At 40.9% G+C, this 18,752-nt stretch overlaps 1 protein-coding gene across 8 annotated transcripts in view; it reads left to right on the top strand.

Moving 5' to 3' along the window:
- Positions 1–18,752, top strand: part of LOC132260224 (acid sphingomyelinase-like phosphodiesterase 3b) — a 43,878-nt gene that overhangs the window by 19,742 nt on the left and 5,384 nt on the right. For all 8 annotated transcript variants that reach the window (XM_059758212.1, XM_059758215.1, XM_059758213.1 and 5 more), the window contains exons 5-7: positions 3,944–4,155; positions 5,504–5,835; positions 17,799–17,994. In XM_059758212.1, coding sequence (XP_059614195.1) covers positions 3,944–4,155; positions 5,504–5,835; positions 17,799–17,994 — 740 coding nt within the window. The remainder of the gene's footprint in view (positions 1–3,943; positions 4,156–5,503; positions 5,836–17,798; positions 17,995–18,752) is intronic.

Below are 18,752 nucleotides of genomic sequence, written 5' to 3'. Positions count from 1 at the left end.
CCACTCCAAAACTGTATTTAGTTGTTTAAAGTTTGATGCAACATTCATCCCTTGCTTTCGCCCACAGAATATCACTAACTTTCTGCCCCACACACACATGGCTTCACGCGATGCACACAATTTACTGGCATTCCAGCCTGAAAGTAGCCCATTTTCACGCCACTTTTACAGCTGACCCGAAGGATGGACGGAAGGGTGATTTCCGGAATTTTCAAAATTGCTCTACTAATTGAAGTTACGCGATTTTCTCTGCTGCAAAGTGCATGGGAATGAGACACTTCTCACTTATTTATTCTGGATGTATCCAGAGGATTTTCCGCTTTTTGACAAACACGGCAAAAAGTTAGTGTCATTTTCACGACGTGGAGTTGAAAGTGTTTTTCGGCACACTGAGAGAAATTGTCTTCTACTTTGACTGAAATTTTCAAAATGATATATGAATTTATTTTGAATACTTCTTTTATATCATGTTTCAGTAGACAACAAAATTCAAACAATGACTACAGAGTGCAGAGGAGGAAAAGAAGTGATTTATTCTCTGTGTGTCTGACATAATAAGAGAATTATTCATTTCACTTGGAGGTACTTGTGAGGAACTTTGTTGCTGAGTAGGAGAAACTACAAGTTGTAATGAGATGCTAACAAAATGTCTTAAATCTCAGGAATTTGTCAGTTTCTCATTTTCAACATGTTGTTCCCAATTGAAAGTCTCGTGCAATTCACAAGAGATACTTGATACACTTCTTCCACTCTTGCAATTAAATACACATGGGAGTTAATTGCTGTCATCTCATAAGATAAGAGACAAGAATTGCAATTATCATCTGCAAGCATAACAGTGAAAATTCATCATGTATTTATGTACAAGTTTTGCAGTCACTTCTAGACAAGTTTCCAATATGAGGAAAAGTTTATAAAGCTTCACGGCACGCTTGCTGTACACATAAAGTTTTTTCCGCGAAATTAGTAACTTTAATATATAAACAAGAATTTTAGTTCTTTATTCTGGTTTTAATAGCGGAACTTCGATGAGTGCAAAAAATATCTCAGGATACGAATTTTGCAAGGGGGAGTTTTCGTGGACCTTCCAGGAATTTCATCGAATAATTTGACTGAAATGCGATCGAGGAAGAGTTGGCCAACGCAGTTTAATTTTGACTTAATACACAACTTGGTTGAGAGTGCTTTTTGTGTCCTTCCTCGTCGTTCATGGCTTCTGATGTCAACTGATCCATATTAAAATCAGTGGATTCCATCAAATTTCCTTGTGAATCAGTCTGGAATGTCGATGAGGGTCTTTGTAGGTTGCATAACCGGTGAAAATAACGTTACAGAGATTCTTATCATAATGATCAAGAAATTGACTATGCATTTTGTGTCATGCAATTTCCAAACCTGAGAATTGTCCCCTGTCGTCCTGGAACATGCAATCGATTGTATCACACTCACCCTGAGAGATGATCCGACATTGGAAATATTGAGTCGTTGTACAAAAGTCTCCTAGACAAGTTTTCAAACAAAGCCAAAAGTTTGGCAAAGAGCACAGAAAATCATTACACTTTGATGGCTTCACCCATATAATAGTTCTCTCCCTGCGAGGCGACTTGGCATTTTCCTCACATTATACCACCCCACACTGTAAAGTTTTCTCTCTCTCTCTCTGCAGCAAATTTTCATTCTCCGGGGAAGGGAAAAAGTTCAAACTTTCATATCATTTTATGTTCAACTCTGCCAAAGTATCATTCACATTGGGTGGCTCTTTTTCACAACTGCTTCCACTGGCCAAAGTGGCTCATGTGGCTTGAAGGATGTCTCTTCTGATGAGCCAATACTGGTCTCTGCGCTGCTCTTGGCAATCGCTCAAAATTCATCACCAACAGATGGAGAAATTTATCGTCGCTCACTCATGTCCTTCAACCCATGCAGAAACTCTCATTGGCGATATTCGGCAATCGAAGGACCCTTGATCTCACCCGATCTGATAACTTTAGCCAATATTCATCTTTAAAGTCTTCCCTAGCTGGAATGGTAATTGAATATCGATCCTCCGGCTTTAATGGACAGAAAGTCTGACACTGCCTTGTGGAGAAATTACGACGCTTCCCAGAATCCGAGCGGCATTTTCATCACAAAACGAAAGCATCTCCCACGGCGAGAAATCCCTGGGCGGTGAGGAAAAAATGATGAAGTCGAAAGGCAAACAAAAAGTCTCGAAGTTACTTTGCGTGGTCTCTGAGGGAGATTTTTCTGAATATTTCATTACATGCGTTGCGAGGCAAAATCAGATCATTTATCTACGATTCCTCGAAAATTTCCTGCACAAACATCTTTCCTCACCCATATCGATTTTCCGGAAGGACCGCACTGAATTGAATTGAATGTGCGCCCATTCCTGGCGCTTGCTGTGGCGGTAAAACTCAATTGGGCCATTTAGCCGGGGAAAATAAAACAGAAATTAATTTAATAAAAGAAAATGGCACAAGATATTCCATCTAATGGAATAGTTACGGTGCCGTGGGTGGTTTGCCCAATAAAAATGGTGAGTGGCCACAGATTCATCTGCCCCAATCATGCACCATTCTTCATGTCGCCTCCACGGCTCCCCATTCATCGTAATCATCATATTAAATATTTTCTCAATGGAATACCAAGGACTACACATAAAATAATACACTCTGTACATAGAGTGAGCATAATGGTGGCCAATTTGCCTCTGCTGCCGCTGCTTAATGAGACACCATAATAATTTCGCTGAGGCACCGCATCCCCGAAATCTCCTGCCAGGGAGATTTTTCCGCCCTTGGATCCTTGAGCAAATACTACCCCTTGGAGGATACCACCGCTGGTGGTAGGGAAAGAGAGAGAGAGAGAGAGAGATGTGCCTGCGGGTATTAATGTTTTCGCTTGTTGGTTTTCGCAATCATTTTAGTTTTCCTCCCCGCCTTTCCACTTCATCGACCATCATTTCACTTTACACGTGTTTTCTTCCACCCCTCGAAAACCGAATGCTTTTGTCAATGCCAAAGTTACTCCCAACCAACCCTTTTCGTATGCCCAAATTCTCTGAATTCCATCGGAAAAGATTCTTCCCCGAGTGTTGCCTTCGAGAAATGCTAATAAAAACCAGAGAGGGAAACAAAAGCGTTTGGCAAATATTTCAATAGTAGAAGCAAAATAACTTCTCAAGACAGGTGCATTTTTAAGGTGATCAGTAAAAAGTGAGGAGCTCGGTCAATGGATTTGAACTGGAAAGAGATGGTTTTCCCATGCAAATTTGTGCCGAACGATGAATAGCTACGTGGCACCAAATGGCCACGGAATGCCTTTGATAACACTGATGGAGTATATTTAATGCAGAGAAGCAATAAATATTTCATCAAACTTGATTCATACGATATTGCAGTGCTTTTCCATATGCTCTCCATACAAAGCGTCCAGTGCTATTATTCCTCGTAATAATTGGATTTCCCATTGCAGTTTCATCTGAATGAATTTCATATGTAAATTGAAATATTGCGGGATTATACTGAGAAATGTAAATGAATGAAAAAAAATTGGTGTTTTCAAATTTGCATGCAATTTAATGAAGCATAAATAGAGAGAAAGACATTTCAACTTGGATTTTCTGTGCGAAATTTGGAAAATCAATGAACCGCATTGACGATTCTCTGACTCTCAAATTTCTAACTTGCAAATACAATGCTGGGGGCGAAAAGACCAAAATAGAGTCATTATTTCACACAATATTGGCGTTTTCTGCTCAATTGGAGGGTTCAGTGTGCGGATCAGTAGCACAGAAAGTGTACTCCTCCAATTGCCAGGAGATGCTATCAAATTCAGCGATACTTGAAATGCATGGCGAGATAGTGTGATTTGTCGGGAGGTTGGGCAAAAATCCTTGGAGGATTTGCAAATTTCACCACGATTTCTATTCAAATTGCAGCGATGGTTTGTCGCACTCGACGAGACGTTCCTTGGAATCACATCGTTTGGATCTCTTGCGCAACATTACAGAATTGCTGGGGCGTACATTTCCGTCTCAATTCGTGTTTCCGGTGCTTGGCCATGAGGACGGCCAGAGCGGAAATTTCCATCGTCTCGGAGAATTGTGGAGACATTGGTTGCCGCTGGAGGCACTCCAGACTTTCGAGAAAGGTAAGAAACACACTTTCCTTAGTCATTTGACATGTGACGCGAGGGAAGAAGTGGTGAAAGTTTCCTGCATTTTATCCACTTTTCCCTCCCACACACCCACAATTGCCATTCTTTGCCGTGATCCCCGAGGGATGGCAAGTGGCATCGTGTGAGACGGAGAGAGGCGAAACAGGAAAAGTTGATTGCATTAGTAATCTACTCTAATTATTTAATTTTCCGCCCTGAATATTTATGAAAAGTCTTCTTGGGAAATACTATTTAGGCATCCTTCGTTCTACGAAATGTTTGGGATTCCTTTTGATCTTCCGCAAGATTATGTAAAATACCTTATGTTCTAATAAATTGTATTAACATACCTCATTATGACCTATGTACATCTACCCAATTAAAGCCATGCTCTAGCTTAACTCTTGAGAGCATTTCTGCGAAATGTTTACCTGCAATATAAAGCTGGATAATAGCACCAGCCTTTGCGTACATAATTCACAATTTATTTAATTGATTCCTATCTCCGTGCATAATATTCTCAGAATAAAGGATGATTAATTGAGCTGAGAGATGGAGGAAAAAATAACACGGAAATATTACCGGAAAACCTCCTTTTACTCACAGTAAAAGCAGACGGAAATTTTTTACAGTGACTGCGAAGAAATTTATTGTGGTCATTAAAGTCGTTCTCCCTTGACCTCAATACCCAGATCGAGATGGAGAGTGAGCAAGAGAGAAAGCTAAGAATCATTGAGAAAATGCACACATAATTGTGTGGAAACGTAATAAACTCCCACCCCCTCGCGGGGTGGGATATTAAGAATAGCGCGTCTCCTTCCACTGTGCGGATGGTGAATAAAAAAGAGCCATTAAAGTAAATCTCATTTCATAGAAAAAAATTTATTGGGCATCCCATTTCTCATTATTTGAACCGTATAGAGTCAAGAGTGATTTATGACATTTCATTTTCACTCAAATTTTGTCATTTTGCCTATATAATCACAGCTGTATATATACACTGTCTTTGCTTGAGGAGCTTCAAAAGCTCGAAAATTAATCGTTTGACCTTCAGAGGGCAAGTTCAGCGACTCGTGAAATATCCTTATATCGTCAGTCATCTCGTCAAGCGACAGTCAAGTCCTCTTCGCGAATGAAAAGCTCCACAGCGGCTGCTTAATAGCAAAGGAGAAATTCACTTTGAACTTTAATTAATGTTTGTGAATTATTTTGATGTTGCTCTTTCCTCACTTACCAACAGTTCCTGGTGGCTTTATTCTGTCACTCAAACACACACATACACACTCTGAATCTCCAGAGGGATGAAAACGTCTGTTGATCAGCAATTTTGTCCCTCTTGCAGGCGGCTACTACACCATTGAGCAGACAAAGAGTCGCCTCAGGATAATCGTGCTCAACACCAATTTCATGCGACATGATCCCTTCAAGTTCACGCAGAGTCACTCGGCGGCCAGCAGACAGAGGCCGGGCAGCGGGGACTCATCAGAGCATACCAATTACTACTATCACCACGGGAATTACTACCACGGATCCAACAATGGCTACTACGCGGCCGTGCCGGCGACGGATGGCGGCCAGACCAGAGCACTTTCGGGAGCAGAGAGTCATGAATCACAGAGACAATGGGAGTGGCTGGAAGCGGTGCTGGCCAAATCCAACAGGAACAAAGAAACTGTAAGTCACAATCGCACATCGTGACAGAATTAGTCCAATATTGAGTCCATTTTGCTGACCCTTCAGAGGTGAATAATTGAGTTCTGTGTGTCGCCTAATTGAATAGCCCGAACCTAATTATCCCACTGCGAATTGAGCGGGATCACATAATTTGAAAATCCTCACTTCGCGAAATTTATATGTCTGTCGTTTGCTAGACGAGAAGCTAATGCCATTCTTCTCACGGTGCATTTATAGAATTGCAGGGAAATTGCACATTTCCACTCTATGAAAGAGGATTTGTGCTATTCACTAATGAAATTAACGTCATCAGGGGCGATTATGAATTGCGCGAAATACAATTGTCAGGGACGATTGAAATGGTTAAATGAGAACTTTGGAATGCTATATCGAATTGAAAATTCAACCAAAACAAAATTGGAAGTTGGCACTTCGTATTATGAGCAATTGGACTCATTCGTAGAATTATCAATTCATCACCACTAAAGTACATCACGCTAATTTGTTTTCCGAGTGACTTCTTACACAAAGTTTCTAGACTTTTGCAACATTGTTCACTTATTCCATTGATCACAAAGAACGTCTTGATGAGAAATACATTATCTTTTTATAATAGTGTGCAAGAATATTGCATTGCATGCTTCAGAAAGTAATTGGGAAAATCTCTGAAACCTTGTTAGGTGGTTTTCCATTTCAATTTGCGATTACTCCCATCTGATCCTATACAATTAAGCGAATCAAATAAATCTCACAAGAAATATCCTTATTTGCCATTTAATTGGATATTGATGCTCTCTCTCTCTCTCCCTGTGGACTCACAGGAGTGGAAATGTATTCGATTTGTGTGAGAATTTTCTTATTTCCTCCACCATGTTGCGAAGCATTTATAGATACTTCCGCCCTTTGAGGCCATTTCTTCTGCTTTTATGTGAAATTACTCTTTTATGGAAACACACTTCATGAACAATTATCCACTGATTTATTGCAGATTTCCACCACGCAATGGTGGAGGGAAAATCTGATGGGCGCACAAAGTACGCCTAATCTGTCGTAATCCAACGTCAGGTCAGTGTTTGGTGGGAGATTGCAGTTCAGTTCTCTCTCCTAAACCACCTATGGACATCATTATCGTGCGGAATTCTTCAATGGCATTCGATATGGGGGAGTTTTATCAAGTTCCTCCCATAAGCAAGCCCCTCAATTAATAATCCCCATGCCGTATGGGGAATTATATGACTGCAATTTGAGTGTGCTGGTTGTAGGATGGAATTCAACATTTAAGCATAACTCAGAGAACTGTGAACTATTTGAGTAGTGTTGTAATAGTATCCGGAAAATGAGGGACGAGGGACAAATTAATAATGGTCGGAATGAGATTCCAGTCTGCAAAGATCACATATTGGTGTGTGATTTATCCATAATTTTCATTGTGAATTGTTTGCACTGGGGGTCTGTAGGGATTTTCTCGCACTCATTTTCCATGTGGACACAAATGTGGAAATTTCACATCGTAAAATATGGTTATTTGCTCGAGTTTCGTACACTCTATGCTCCATAGCGCCCCCATTAATAATCTCTTTGGGGGGCTTCCTTGCAAATTGAGTGAGATATGGAGAAATTCTCTTCATGAATTTAATATTATACATGTACATACTTTAAATGCCAAACTATTTGCCTAATTTACGAGCTATTCACATTGCTTTTGACGCCAAACAACTTCTCCCTCGCATCGACATACTCTCCTCGGGTCTCGAAACTTGCTGAAAATTCTCTCAGCTTACATGGGAAATGCTCGAGGGGTTTTCTTCAATCCTATTGCGTCTTTTTATTGCCACGAACTCGTCCTAGAAACGACTTGCTCTATACAAAGTATTGATTTTTGGATTTAACCTTTGGGATTTTCTCGAAAAACGACTAAACGGATTTATTAAACTTTCTCATGTATTCCGTATTCAGATGCTGCTCCTCTGATATGCATGACAATGACCTTGAGTAACTCTCACTGCCGCTTAAGAGACATATTTGGGTTTATAAGGATGTAGGCACACGGCCAATTCGCCATGCGTTGGTTCCTTATTTTCCTTGATTTACTTTCCCTCTCGTTGTTTACTTTATCCAGAATTTGTGTATGCTTTGCAAGATCAACTCGAAACAATTTCCAAGACTCAATGAAATTAAATCAAAATTGCAAAGCTTTAATGGTGAATTCAATTTCATTAGACGCGCCAATTTATTTTATTGCTGACATCAATGCAAGTGCCAGCGGCTAATTTCTGCCTCAATCAGCAACCAGAGCTTTTTGCAAATTAATTGCTAATCAATTGACAAGGGGGTGAGAATGTGCAAATTTAAGTAAATAAAATATGATGGTTAGGACATAATGCGAGTGAATTAGTACAATTTTATTGCGTCATTAGCCTATTTAATTTTTCACCGCTTTCATCGTCATATGCATAATTAATGAGCTGTTTAGGTGATTTTTGCATAATTGGAAGAAAAATATTTGTTCCATTATCATACAGATTGGATTTTCCAAGGGATTTTCCCAGTGACCAAGGCAATTTCTGACTGTCTGTGTGAGAATTATTAGACAGAAAACATGATAGTATAAATAGAAAATATTGGCAAAGTTAGCTTGACAATAATGACATCGGAAAATGGGGGTGTTTTTCGGGGAGAATGGGTGAGTGGAAAAAAGTTAAACAAATGATTGGAAAAAGTGGAATTTATATCTCTTGGGAGAAACTTTGCTAGAGTTGCAAGAAGATGGAAATGGGAATTGACTGCAATACTCAGTGCTATATCAAACCCTATGCAACCAAGCACTTTTTGAAGGATTATTATGTTCTCTCGCCCATTTCGTGCTCGTCTCATGAGAAATGGCAGAAAAACGAGCTTTTCCTGGGCTGCTGCATTTCAAATGAAACCACCAAGTCTTTGGTGTAGTTCTGTTCTCAGCGGGAAGGTTAATCTCTTACACAACTTGCAATTTAATTCATTAAACAAATAAATTGAGAGTTGATAGAGAAAAACATTTTACTGGAAACTTTTATTTAGTCTCAAACTGGGTTGCATGATAGTTATACACTCAATCAGTCAAAACTCTTTCGCTGCAAAGAACTTTTTGAATTATATCAGACTTCTTTAGAGGACATTTGAAGGTATTCCTCTTCATGGGATGTGCTGAAACTTTCTCAAGGGTGGAAAATTGTCGACAGTTGTTGAAAATTAGCTAATGGGAGTCCCCATAAAAATTTCATATTCCCTCCATTGGGATTTTCACCCGAGAAGAAGCCGTCCAACAGAGGTGAATCTGGGGGTGTTGAGCGGATCTGACAGGAAATCACCATTGTTGAATGTTTTTTGCTGGTCGCGGAAGGCGCCCTGTGGAAGGAAGTGGAGCATCGATGGTGAAAAATACAAGAGTGTAAAGTTAGTGAGGTGAAGATGTGCGTTTTTCTTCTCGGCACACAGAAACTTTTCCCCCAATGCCACATGGGAGCTTCTGAGGCGAGTATAGAGCACACAAAACAATTTGATTTTCCGTCGCCACACTGAATAATCCGCACCTCCCGCAACATCACGATTCCCTTCCTTTTCACCCTCAGAAAGAATGGGACGCCTCTTAACTCGCAGCGATTTATTCAGCAGACAGCTTCGAATATCGATGAAATCGCTGGTGTAATTGTGTGATTCTTACAAGGCTTCGCAAGGGGGGTTTGAGGACACCCACCGAGGTTGAATGTGTTCCACTTGATGTATTCTATCAAATACCACCTCCCTCTGTGTATTTTATTCCGCTCTGTTTCTCTCAAATAATAAAAGAAATATGGTTCAGCGGGTGACTGACTTTTATACATATCGCAGCTGGGGTTGAAAAAAACTTGAGAATTTTGCCGCCATCCCGTGTGCGCGCCCCCCAAAAATCTCGATCCGCATCGACGCTGGGGTCGAAGGGGAAAACAAGTGAAATGAAAAAGTTGATGGTGCGCTTAAATGTGATTTATTCATCGGTTGGGGCCGTTTTGAGTTTTAGCCAGCAATTTAATTTTCCAGTGATGGGAAACAATTGAAACTTTTCGCAAAGGTGCTTCCGTGTGCCAATAAACACGCCATTCTCTCCCCACAAACCAATGTTCCCATATTCCATCCTTCCAGCCATTCCTAGTATTTCCGGTGTAGGTTTTTTAATAAGTTTCTCTCCGCGCGCTCTTGTCATGAAAAGTTTTGGTGGGAAAAGTCACACCGCTCTGGCGTACTTTTCTCATCCGGAAGAGAGTGAAAAGAAGTAACTTGAGAAGAGTGCTTCTACGAGTGGCCCATTGTTATGTATGTACGTAGGTAAATTTTGTATGCAGAAGCAAGGCAAGAGCTGCCCAAGAGAAATTGTACATCACATTTGAAAAGAATAGTGTGAATGAGCAACAAACTCGCAAGACATTTATCGATATTATTACAGGCAAAAATTATTTATTTTTCCATGATTTACTCCTCTTTCCAGTTCAAAATTTAAAGCCTCGCAGTGTAATTAATCTATTGTTGAAAAACGCTGTACTTGTTCTAATTACTCCCCCTTAACTTTGTACATTCTCTTGTAGAATTGTCAGTTTGAGAAATAAGTTTGCAGCGGAAACTTTAAGCAACTTCCACTTAATAATTCATACAAGTTCTCCCACCTTTGCAATAGGGGTGGAGGGAGGCTCTCTTAGGAGACAAAGTGACTCCGAAAGCGCTGAAATTCACACCATTAGGATCCTCATGCCACGGCATATGATAAAATCTCTACAATTGTGGGTGAGAGTGGGAGAATTCGGCGGAAATAGTTGTCGTTTGAATAAAATGGAAATGGCACATAATTTTCCTCGTTAGAGCCACGACACTGGGTCGTGAGTGGTGTGAGTTGTAAAAAAGGAGAAATCACGTCTCTCAGTTTCGTATATCTCTCATTTTTCCCTTCTTTTTTACCGTCACCCATTCTCTTAAACCAATTTCCATGAGCACCAGGGAAAGTCTCTTTCTCTCTCTGTCTCTCTTGATAATACAACAATTTGTATTCAAGCCGGGAGAGAGGCACTTTTGTTCAGGACCCGCAATTGTCGCGGACAAAGTCTGTCATTGCAGAGGTTCCACATATTCCCAGACACGCTCTCGAAGGTGACGCCATCCAGGATTCCTATACGGTTATTCTTGTTTGGAGACTTAGGCGCTGTCGAGGCTTGGGCAGGAGACAAAGTGTCATGGCGAGAGCAGCGGCGAAGGGGTGCAGAATATAATAAAAGCATAAGTCACGTTGCAAATGTAATTTTCTTCCTTTTCATTCCCTCCGCCATGCGATTTTTTCCCCTCGTGCGCGCATTTTGCACATGAAATTTTATCATGGGCGATACGGGAAAATTATACATAGCACCCACGACACATAAATACAGTTTTTTGCTCCACCCGAGCAACACTGAGGAATAACAAAAGCCCATCGCGGGCACATACACGCCTCGTCATGAAATGAAAGGAGGCACAATGACTTTTTCTTCCGACTCACAGGGCGCTTTTATTTCATCTGTCGCTCTTGAAGGCAAATTTGATAAAGCACGTGCTCGAAGACACGCGCGCGAATTGCTCAAGACCGTGGCGAAAAAGCTGAGTGAATTTGGTATCAAAGAAGGAGAGACTGCGGTTGGCTTTGGGAGAGTGAAGAGGAGGCAAACAACATCCAGAAGACATTTATGCAATATCCATCCCTCCCCCAAAATGTGACACTTTTCATTGAGTGGCACTTTTGGCACTCCTTCAGCCTTTTTTCGTCGCCCCTTCTTCACACTTTTCTGGCCACAATGGCTCAACTTAGGCTCTCAAGCGATCCCAAGAGAGTATAGGAAACCTTTTTGCACGTGCGTGCTTATCTCTTTATTGTATTCTACAAGATGAATGCCAAAGAAGAGAGATTGTAGCGATAGAAAATACACAGCGGCAGCACTTTCTCCACTAATACTTGCGAACTCGCTGTATTTTATCATATTAAGTCTATCAAGTACTATGTAAAAAGCGTCGTTGAATAAATCAATGACTTTGATCCGTGTAAAATCCATCCTTAATTTCGCCATCCAATCACAAAATGCAGATGAGACGCGTACCGCCTTTCATCTTTCACGCCAATATCTCAGAATACGCGATGAGTGATTAAAATTGACTGATAGGGGCGCTATGCAAATCATGTCTGTTTTTTCTCATAGCACAAATTCCAGTGAAAATCCACCCTGCTGCTCAATTATGCCGAATTTCGCGAGATCTCCGCGCCAGCTGAAAAAATCTCCTCAAAATTATTTATTTAAATTCATGGGTGATTTTGCAAATTTCGTTGATTTTTCCGCACGCAGAAAGAGGCCCAGAGGAAACCACTTCACGTGTTGATAAAAGAGGCCCTGGGTGGTACACGTGGAGGAATTTAATTTGAATATATCCACACACCATAAATAATATACTTGAGGTAGGAACTTTAAAATTGCATATCGACACGTGAATTTATGGTTGTTCGTGATAAACAGGCATGTTTGTGGTTGGGCGAAACTTCTGCAGTTGCTTTCTGAATATTTCAAAATTAAAATAATACACGTAGCAAAACATACGATAGGAAAATTGATCGTGGGCGATGCAAATGGGTTGAAATTGAACAATTAATATATCACGGGAGAAGTCTTCGGGAGGGAGAAGGCTTTTAGCCCCCGCACGAGGCTTCTAAAGTGATCTCATGGGTTCATGGGACCATCGAAACTTCCTAATAAAAGGTTCTTTATGTGCTTGCCAGGGAGTCATTTGCGCCATAATTGCCAAATATGAATGGAGAGACTTACCTCACACGGAGTGAAGGGAATTAATTTGCAAGAAGAAATGTGGGTGTCAAGGGCATGAAGCCGAAGGTTGTGAAGGGAAATTGTTGCGTACTTTAATGAAAAATCAAAGGAAAGAGTTATTTCTCAAGTACCCTTTAAGTTTCCTGGGCTGCTATTTAAGAAAGTGGTAGAAGTAAATGGCGAACGGAGAGCTTTTACGAGGTGTTTTCAATGACAAATGATTTAATTATCAACCGTGGTTTTATTTCTGAGCATAAGTCTTAAAGTCTTCATGGATGGTCTCATTTGCTCTCTTGTTTTAGTCCCGAAATAGCGGGTGAATTGACGTCATAACATCCTCATATTCACCTCAAAATTACTATCATAATCTCACTAAAAGCAATTAGGGTGCCTTTACCTGCCATTCCGGCTGAGCATAAATAAAGAAATTAGCAAATTCGCCTTGCTTTCATGGTCATATTCGATGAACAATCCATTAAATAATCATCACCCACATTTTAATTAATAGAAAGATGTTTTCTCAGCAACTTTCCCAGCAAGTTTTATCAGATAATTTCCCGCAATTCCCTCTTTATCGCCTCCCAGAGAGAGGGAGAGAGAGAGAGATGTTCCAAGTCATGAATGTTAATTAATTTCACTTTTACTGCAAATGCCATAAATCGAAAGCCACACCTTTATACCGTGCGAGAGCTTAATATAAAGCTCTCCTTCCATCGCAAAAGGGGATGGCATAAAAGTTGGAAAATTTACTTGTTGTGCCGTAGAGATTATCAGTGAATCTGAGGTGATTGCGATGGGAAAGTTTATACCACGATTGAGAAATTTTCCCGGTATCTTCTTTTCCATGCATTCACACAGCCCAAACTCTCGATGTGCGCTTAAAGAAGGCAAGAGGCTGGAAAAAGTCTGAGGCACTCGTTAAAATAGCGATCCGTCCATCATGTTCAACACACCAATAAGTCTTGTGTATAAAGTTAGAAAATCAGTGGGGTAATTGAAAAAGTTTCCCCCCAAGTGAGAATATTGAATTCGACGCATTTGAAACTGCGAAAACTTTCACTATGAGATTTAAATTAACAGAATTCTTTTTTGCACCGCACAATTTCTTGAGACTTTTCTTTCACAACTTCTCTACGATTTGCTTGACGGAAATTTTTCCTCTGAATATGAGAAAAGAAGAAATGGTAGTCAAGAAGAGTACACACAAAATTGCATTAACACCTCCCGTGAGAGTCACTCTCGCCCACATTTTCATTTGCCAAATGGAAAATATAAACTTTCCGCCTTGAGATGGTAAAGAAAGCTGAGATCAGACAATCGCAAAAAGTTGAGAGCTATTAAATGAGCAATTTCACAGTGTGACAGTTGCTCTTATATATAAAATTGTAATTAGTACTTCTGGCAAGAAATTACAGGCAGTGGCTGTGGAAAAGTGTTTTTAATTTCATTTCTGCACTCTCATCAACTTTATTATTAAATTTCCACCACACGAATTAACTTTCTGCGGGTTTTTTTCTGAAACGATTCCACTACAGTTATAGGTTTCATTCAAGTGACGATTAATCAGACCAGAGTTCTAGATGTTGCATTAAAAGCTGACCACATCTCAGCTTTAGCCACAAATTCTCTGTCTTTACGCTTTAAATCTTGCTTTAAATAGTATCTCAAATACTTGTGATTATCAGGTGAATAATATAAGACTTTCAATATGTGTAATGCAGTGTCATTTACTTAGCATTACTCATTTAAAGACCATCTCTATGTGATTTTCCGACAATCTCACTTAGATCCACAAAGAGGGAACAAAGGCTCGATTGCAAATTAAGCAGATGCTGCTTCCTGGTGCATTGGCCCACATGCGACTCCCAGGGAGAGTTTCTATGGAGGTAATTTGTGCCATGGAGATCTTCTCAGGCGATGAGATTATTTGGCAAATTCCAGACCGGTGAGGCACTGTGGGCAATTGTTGGTGAAACTATGCCAAAGATTTGCCATAAAATCGACTCGGCTTTTCATCTGCAACGCCAAAGAGCTCGGAAAGTCTTCACAAACTCCACTCGAGTGTAGATTTATGGGGGTTGCACTGGATCCTACCCTCATCCTTGGCGTGCACTCGGTGGGGCGCACAAAGGACTGCAGCCCCTCTTTTTGGGTTTTAGTGAAATGCATTTCTTGTCTCTGACATTCAACACTCGAGTACTGTGTATATTTCGGTTGTACTACAACAATATGAGTTTATCTTATTCGCCCCACCTCCTCGGCCATGTTCCCCATCCCTTATTTAGTTCGGGAGATGCCGTCTGTGGGGCTGTAATTCAACACACAACACAACACAAAACAAGCGCGCTAAACAAAGTGCAAACATTTGGAAGTTGCTCCTCGAACAGGGATGAATTCTTCGAGTTTCTCCCCACGCTCGCCGTGGTTGCGAAGGTGTATGACAGGTACAAATAACGAAATAATGATTCACAGTACCGTGTCTCGGTGTCTTTTGCCAACTCTCCCCATCGAAATAGTGGGGGGCGAACAAACAGACCCACATATGGACGAAACTCCTCGGTGGAAAACTCAATGCGATATTTACGACAATGAAATTCACTCTGGCTGGCGAGACAATAAAATATAAATATGGGAACATGGTACAAGCATTTACCATCCACTTACTTCTTCCCATTTAGAGACGTTTCCCACACCCTGGGTCATTTGATAAATCCGCCGCAATTGAGAATCCAGACCAGACAAAATGATGTTTTATTTTGCAGAATAATTATTTCCCTCTATTCGTTCGTCGTTTCGGAATCAATCAAAGCGACGAGAGAATGCAAATATCGCAATGAACCCTCATTAATATTAATAATTCACGGTCTCAAGAGGAATATATTCCTCAAATTGCTGACTGAAAATAAAAGATTTGTCTGAAAATACGGTCTCATCGCAAATGCTTCAGATCATTCACGAGTAAAAGAAGCTGAATTGGAAATCAATACAATTTCATCTCGATATTTGACATACAATTGCATTTCAAGCCTTTCTGCTTTGCAACAAACGTGGATTAAAATAATTCTGTGCTGAGATTGAGATTTTCCGCCACACTGAAATCACATCCGACAAAAGATAAGAGAGCGAAATAAGCAGTGAAACCTCAACTGCTTTGAGAAAGTAACTCCTTTCGTGCTTTATCAAAGGCACTCACATTAAATTTAATACGTGAAAGTTCATTTCTTTCTCTTGGTAAACGAGATTGCTGGCGATATCGTAAAAAAGAGCACACAAAACGAATAAGGAAAGCTGTGGGGCGTCATATTTCCGGTGTTTTGGCCCTTTCATTCCATTAGGCACAACTTTATGTGACAGTGAGAGAAAAGTTTCTCCGCAGACGGGAGTGACTTTACAGTCAATGGATAATAGTTGGGAGTTGCATGCGGGGGTGTGGGCTGATTTAGCTATACTTTTCGGGCAATCAATATCATAAATCAGCTGAGCCTCGGGGGCACACCTTTCTTTGTGTTGCGGCTGCGTTTGGGTGGATCCCCAAATGCTAAGGCAAATGCTAAAAAGTGGGTTGGAACACGCCAAAATGTATCGTGTTTCTCATGGTGGGCAAACTTTGGATTTACAGTGGTGTGACTTCAATAAATTCGACCAACTCGCAACTGGCGTGGAAGCTCTCCTCTTGGCCAACTTTTGGGGGAGCTTCGAGTGTATCGGGGCAACAATGGTGTGGGTGGGCTTTTGGATGCAAATCTCCGAAATGTGCATGAATGCGGAGGGTTGTTTGCGCCCAAACAAACTCCATTACAGCCCCCGAGAGGGTTTTATTTATTAAACATGGAATTATTTGAAACTGGCAAATGCCACTTTTACGGCTACAGGGCGCTCCATGGGTCGATGCCATCAGCAGAGTTACACTCATGAAGAGCGATTTACGATATGTTGGACAACGATTTGGGCAACTTTCGTCCGCCCCTCTTCAAACACCCATTCGCATTTCTTCGTCCCATGGCAGCCAACGGGGGGAAACGTGCTGGGGTAGCGCCCATGGAAGGGTCGATAGGAAGTGGAGCAATGAGAAAACAATCCCCCAGTGAGGACCCTATATTTAAATTTCTAATATATCAAATTGAAACGGAAATGATCGAAAATACACTCCTCTTTGGCCTCTTGTTACTTTATTTGTTTTTCCACCTCAATCCCAACCCTTGGGGCAAATCAATTGATTGGTGAGGGGAAAATTGTTCCTATTTTCGCTGTCTGTTCGATTCTACAAATTTTTTTTTGCATGAGAGATAATAAAACTCAGTTCAATGCTGGCTCAATGATAAAAAAATCAAAAGTCAATTCACGAATGAATTGAGTCACATTCAATTTATTGATTAATCTGAGGGAGACATTTCTGTCTAGATTTCTTTCTCTAAATTGCCTTGGGAATAGTTGTGGTGTTTTAGCTCGCCTCACATCAGACTGGCGCCTTTTCTATGCTTTGTATAGCAGATCAATTGGATATGATGTGCAATTCGTGAACAATAGAGAGAGAATGTTTTTCGTCGCTTCCAAGGAAAAGTATTATGCCATAACTGCCAATTGTCCGGCGTGACTTATGTGCCAGTGCCCAATGTTTGAGTTTTATATAAAGAAATTTATGTCCAATGTTTGTCTTATATTAGTAGTTGCAAATATGTTAGATTTCGCACAATTTGATGTATAATTCAATATAATGTTTTCTTTTAATTATCTTACTTCGCATCTAGGCTCCTCCGACGAATAAAGTAGATGATAAAGGGCTCGAGTTTTCTAGTTTTTCTCCATTGACTTTTACCTTGATGAATTCTTGCTAATTTCTTTATTACCTTCGTCTCATTGTGATTCAGTGGAGTGTGAAATTCATTAAAAGCTGTATTCAAGCTTTCGCGCCCTAAATTGAAATGTTTTTTTGCCGAAAAAATGAGAAATAAAGCTTTAGGAAAAAAATACGCGACAGGAATACGGAATAAAAGTGAGGTTTTTGCGTTTGCAGCGCGGCATGTACATAAAAAGTGGAAACCACAGGGCTTAATCAAATGCAATTGTGTGTGGAAAAGAAGGTTGGACTAATTGATTTGGTGTTTTTCGCCCGCACAGGTCTACATTGTGGGTCATATGCCACCGGGGTCGGACGAGAGACAAGTGGGAAATGGCCCGAATGGACATTCGACCTTCACTGAGAAGAACAACAGCAAGTACCTTCGATTAGTGAGGAAGTATTCGTCGATAATTCAGGGGCAGTTCTTCGGGCACCTCCACTCGGACTCCTTCCGGATCGTGTACAGTGACATGGGTGAGTGTGTTGTTCTTGGCCTCTCATGGGGATTTGCCGCCCTCCTGTGGGCAAATGTCGCCCTGTTGTGGAATGCATGGGTGGGCGCAACCCCCAGTGAAGAAAGTGATTTCAATGGGGTGTCTGCTCCGACAGGGAAAGGCATCATCACAGTGTCGGGTTTCAGGAGAGCGGGCGGCACTGCAGAAGGGGATAAAGTGGAAGAGAAACATTGGTGGAAATTGAAATACCAAGATGCGGGGAAGGGCAGGGAAATCTCCGAGAAAATTGTCTCTACCTCCATTTGAAGCTCTTGGATTTGAATAGGACAATCCCACTTCTGATACCTCAAGACTCTCACGCTCTCACGGTGGATACAGATGGAAGGGTGGGTGCAGAAAAAAAGACACCAGAGAGACAAGAAAAATAATACAAGGGTATGGCTTGTTCACCCATTTTTCTCCATTTCATTTTATGGCCTGCTCCCCACACCATCCGTGTCGTCCTTCTTTAAGCCCAAAAATCACAAAACACACTGTATCAACATAAATTTTCAGCAGCTAACCAGTTGACATTAAACATAAATGTCATGTTGGATTCAGGACCTCGTGCCACATTTCCCGAGATGCCCTTTTCCATGTGCCACCCCACTTTCATCCGTGTCATTTTCCTGGCCCATGTCATGCAAGGGCTCTCGAGCCAATTCCCTCAGCATCAATGATCCTTGATGCCTTTCGCCAAGAATTTGTGGTTGGAATTTATTGATAAACCCAATTCTT

This window comes from Phlebotomus argentipes, unplaced genomic scaffold, assembly GCF_947086385.1.
Source record: "Phlebotomus argentipes unplaced genomic scaffold, Phlebotomus argentipes genome assembly scaffold_18, whole genome shotgun sequence".
Classification (NCBI taxonomy): domain Eukaryota; kingdom Metazoa; phylum Arthropoda; class Insecta; order Diptera; family Psychodidae; genus Phlebotomus; species Phlebotomus argentipes.
The sequence above is the reverse complement of the archived record's forward strand: the minus strand, read 5'-3'. Positions and strand labels throughout refer to the sequence as shown.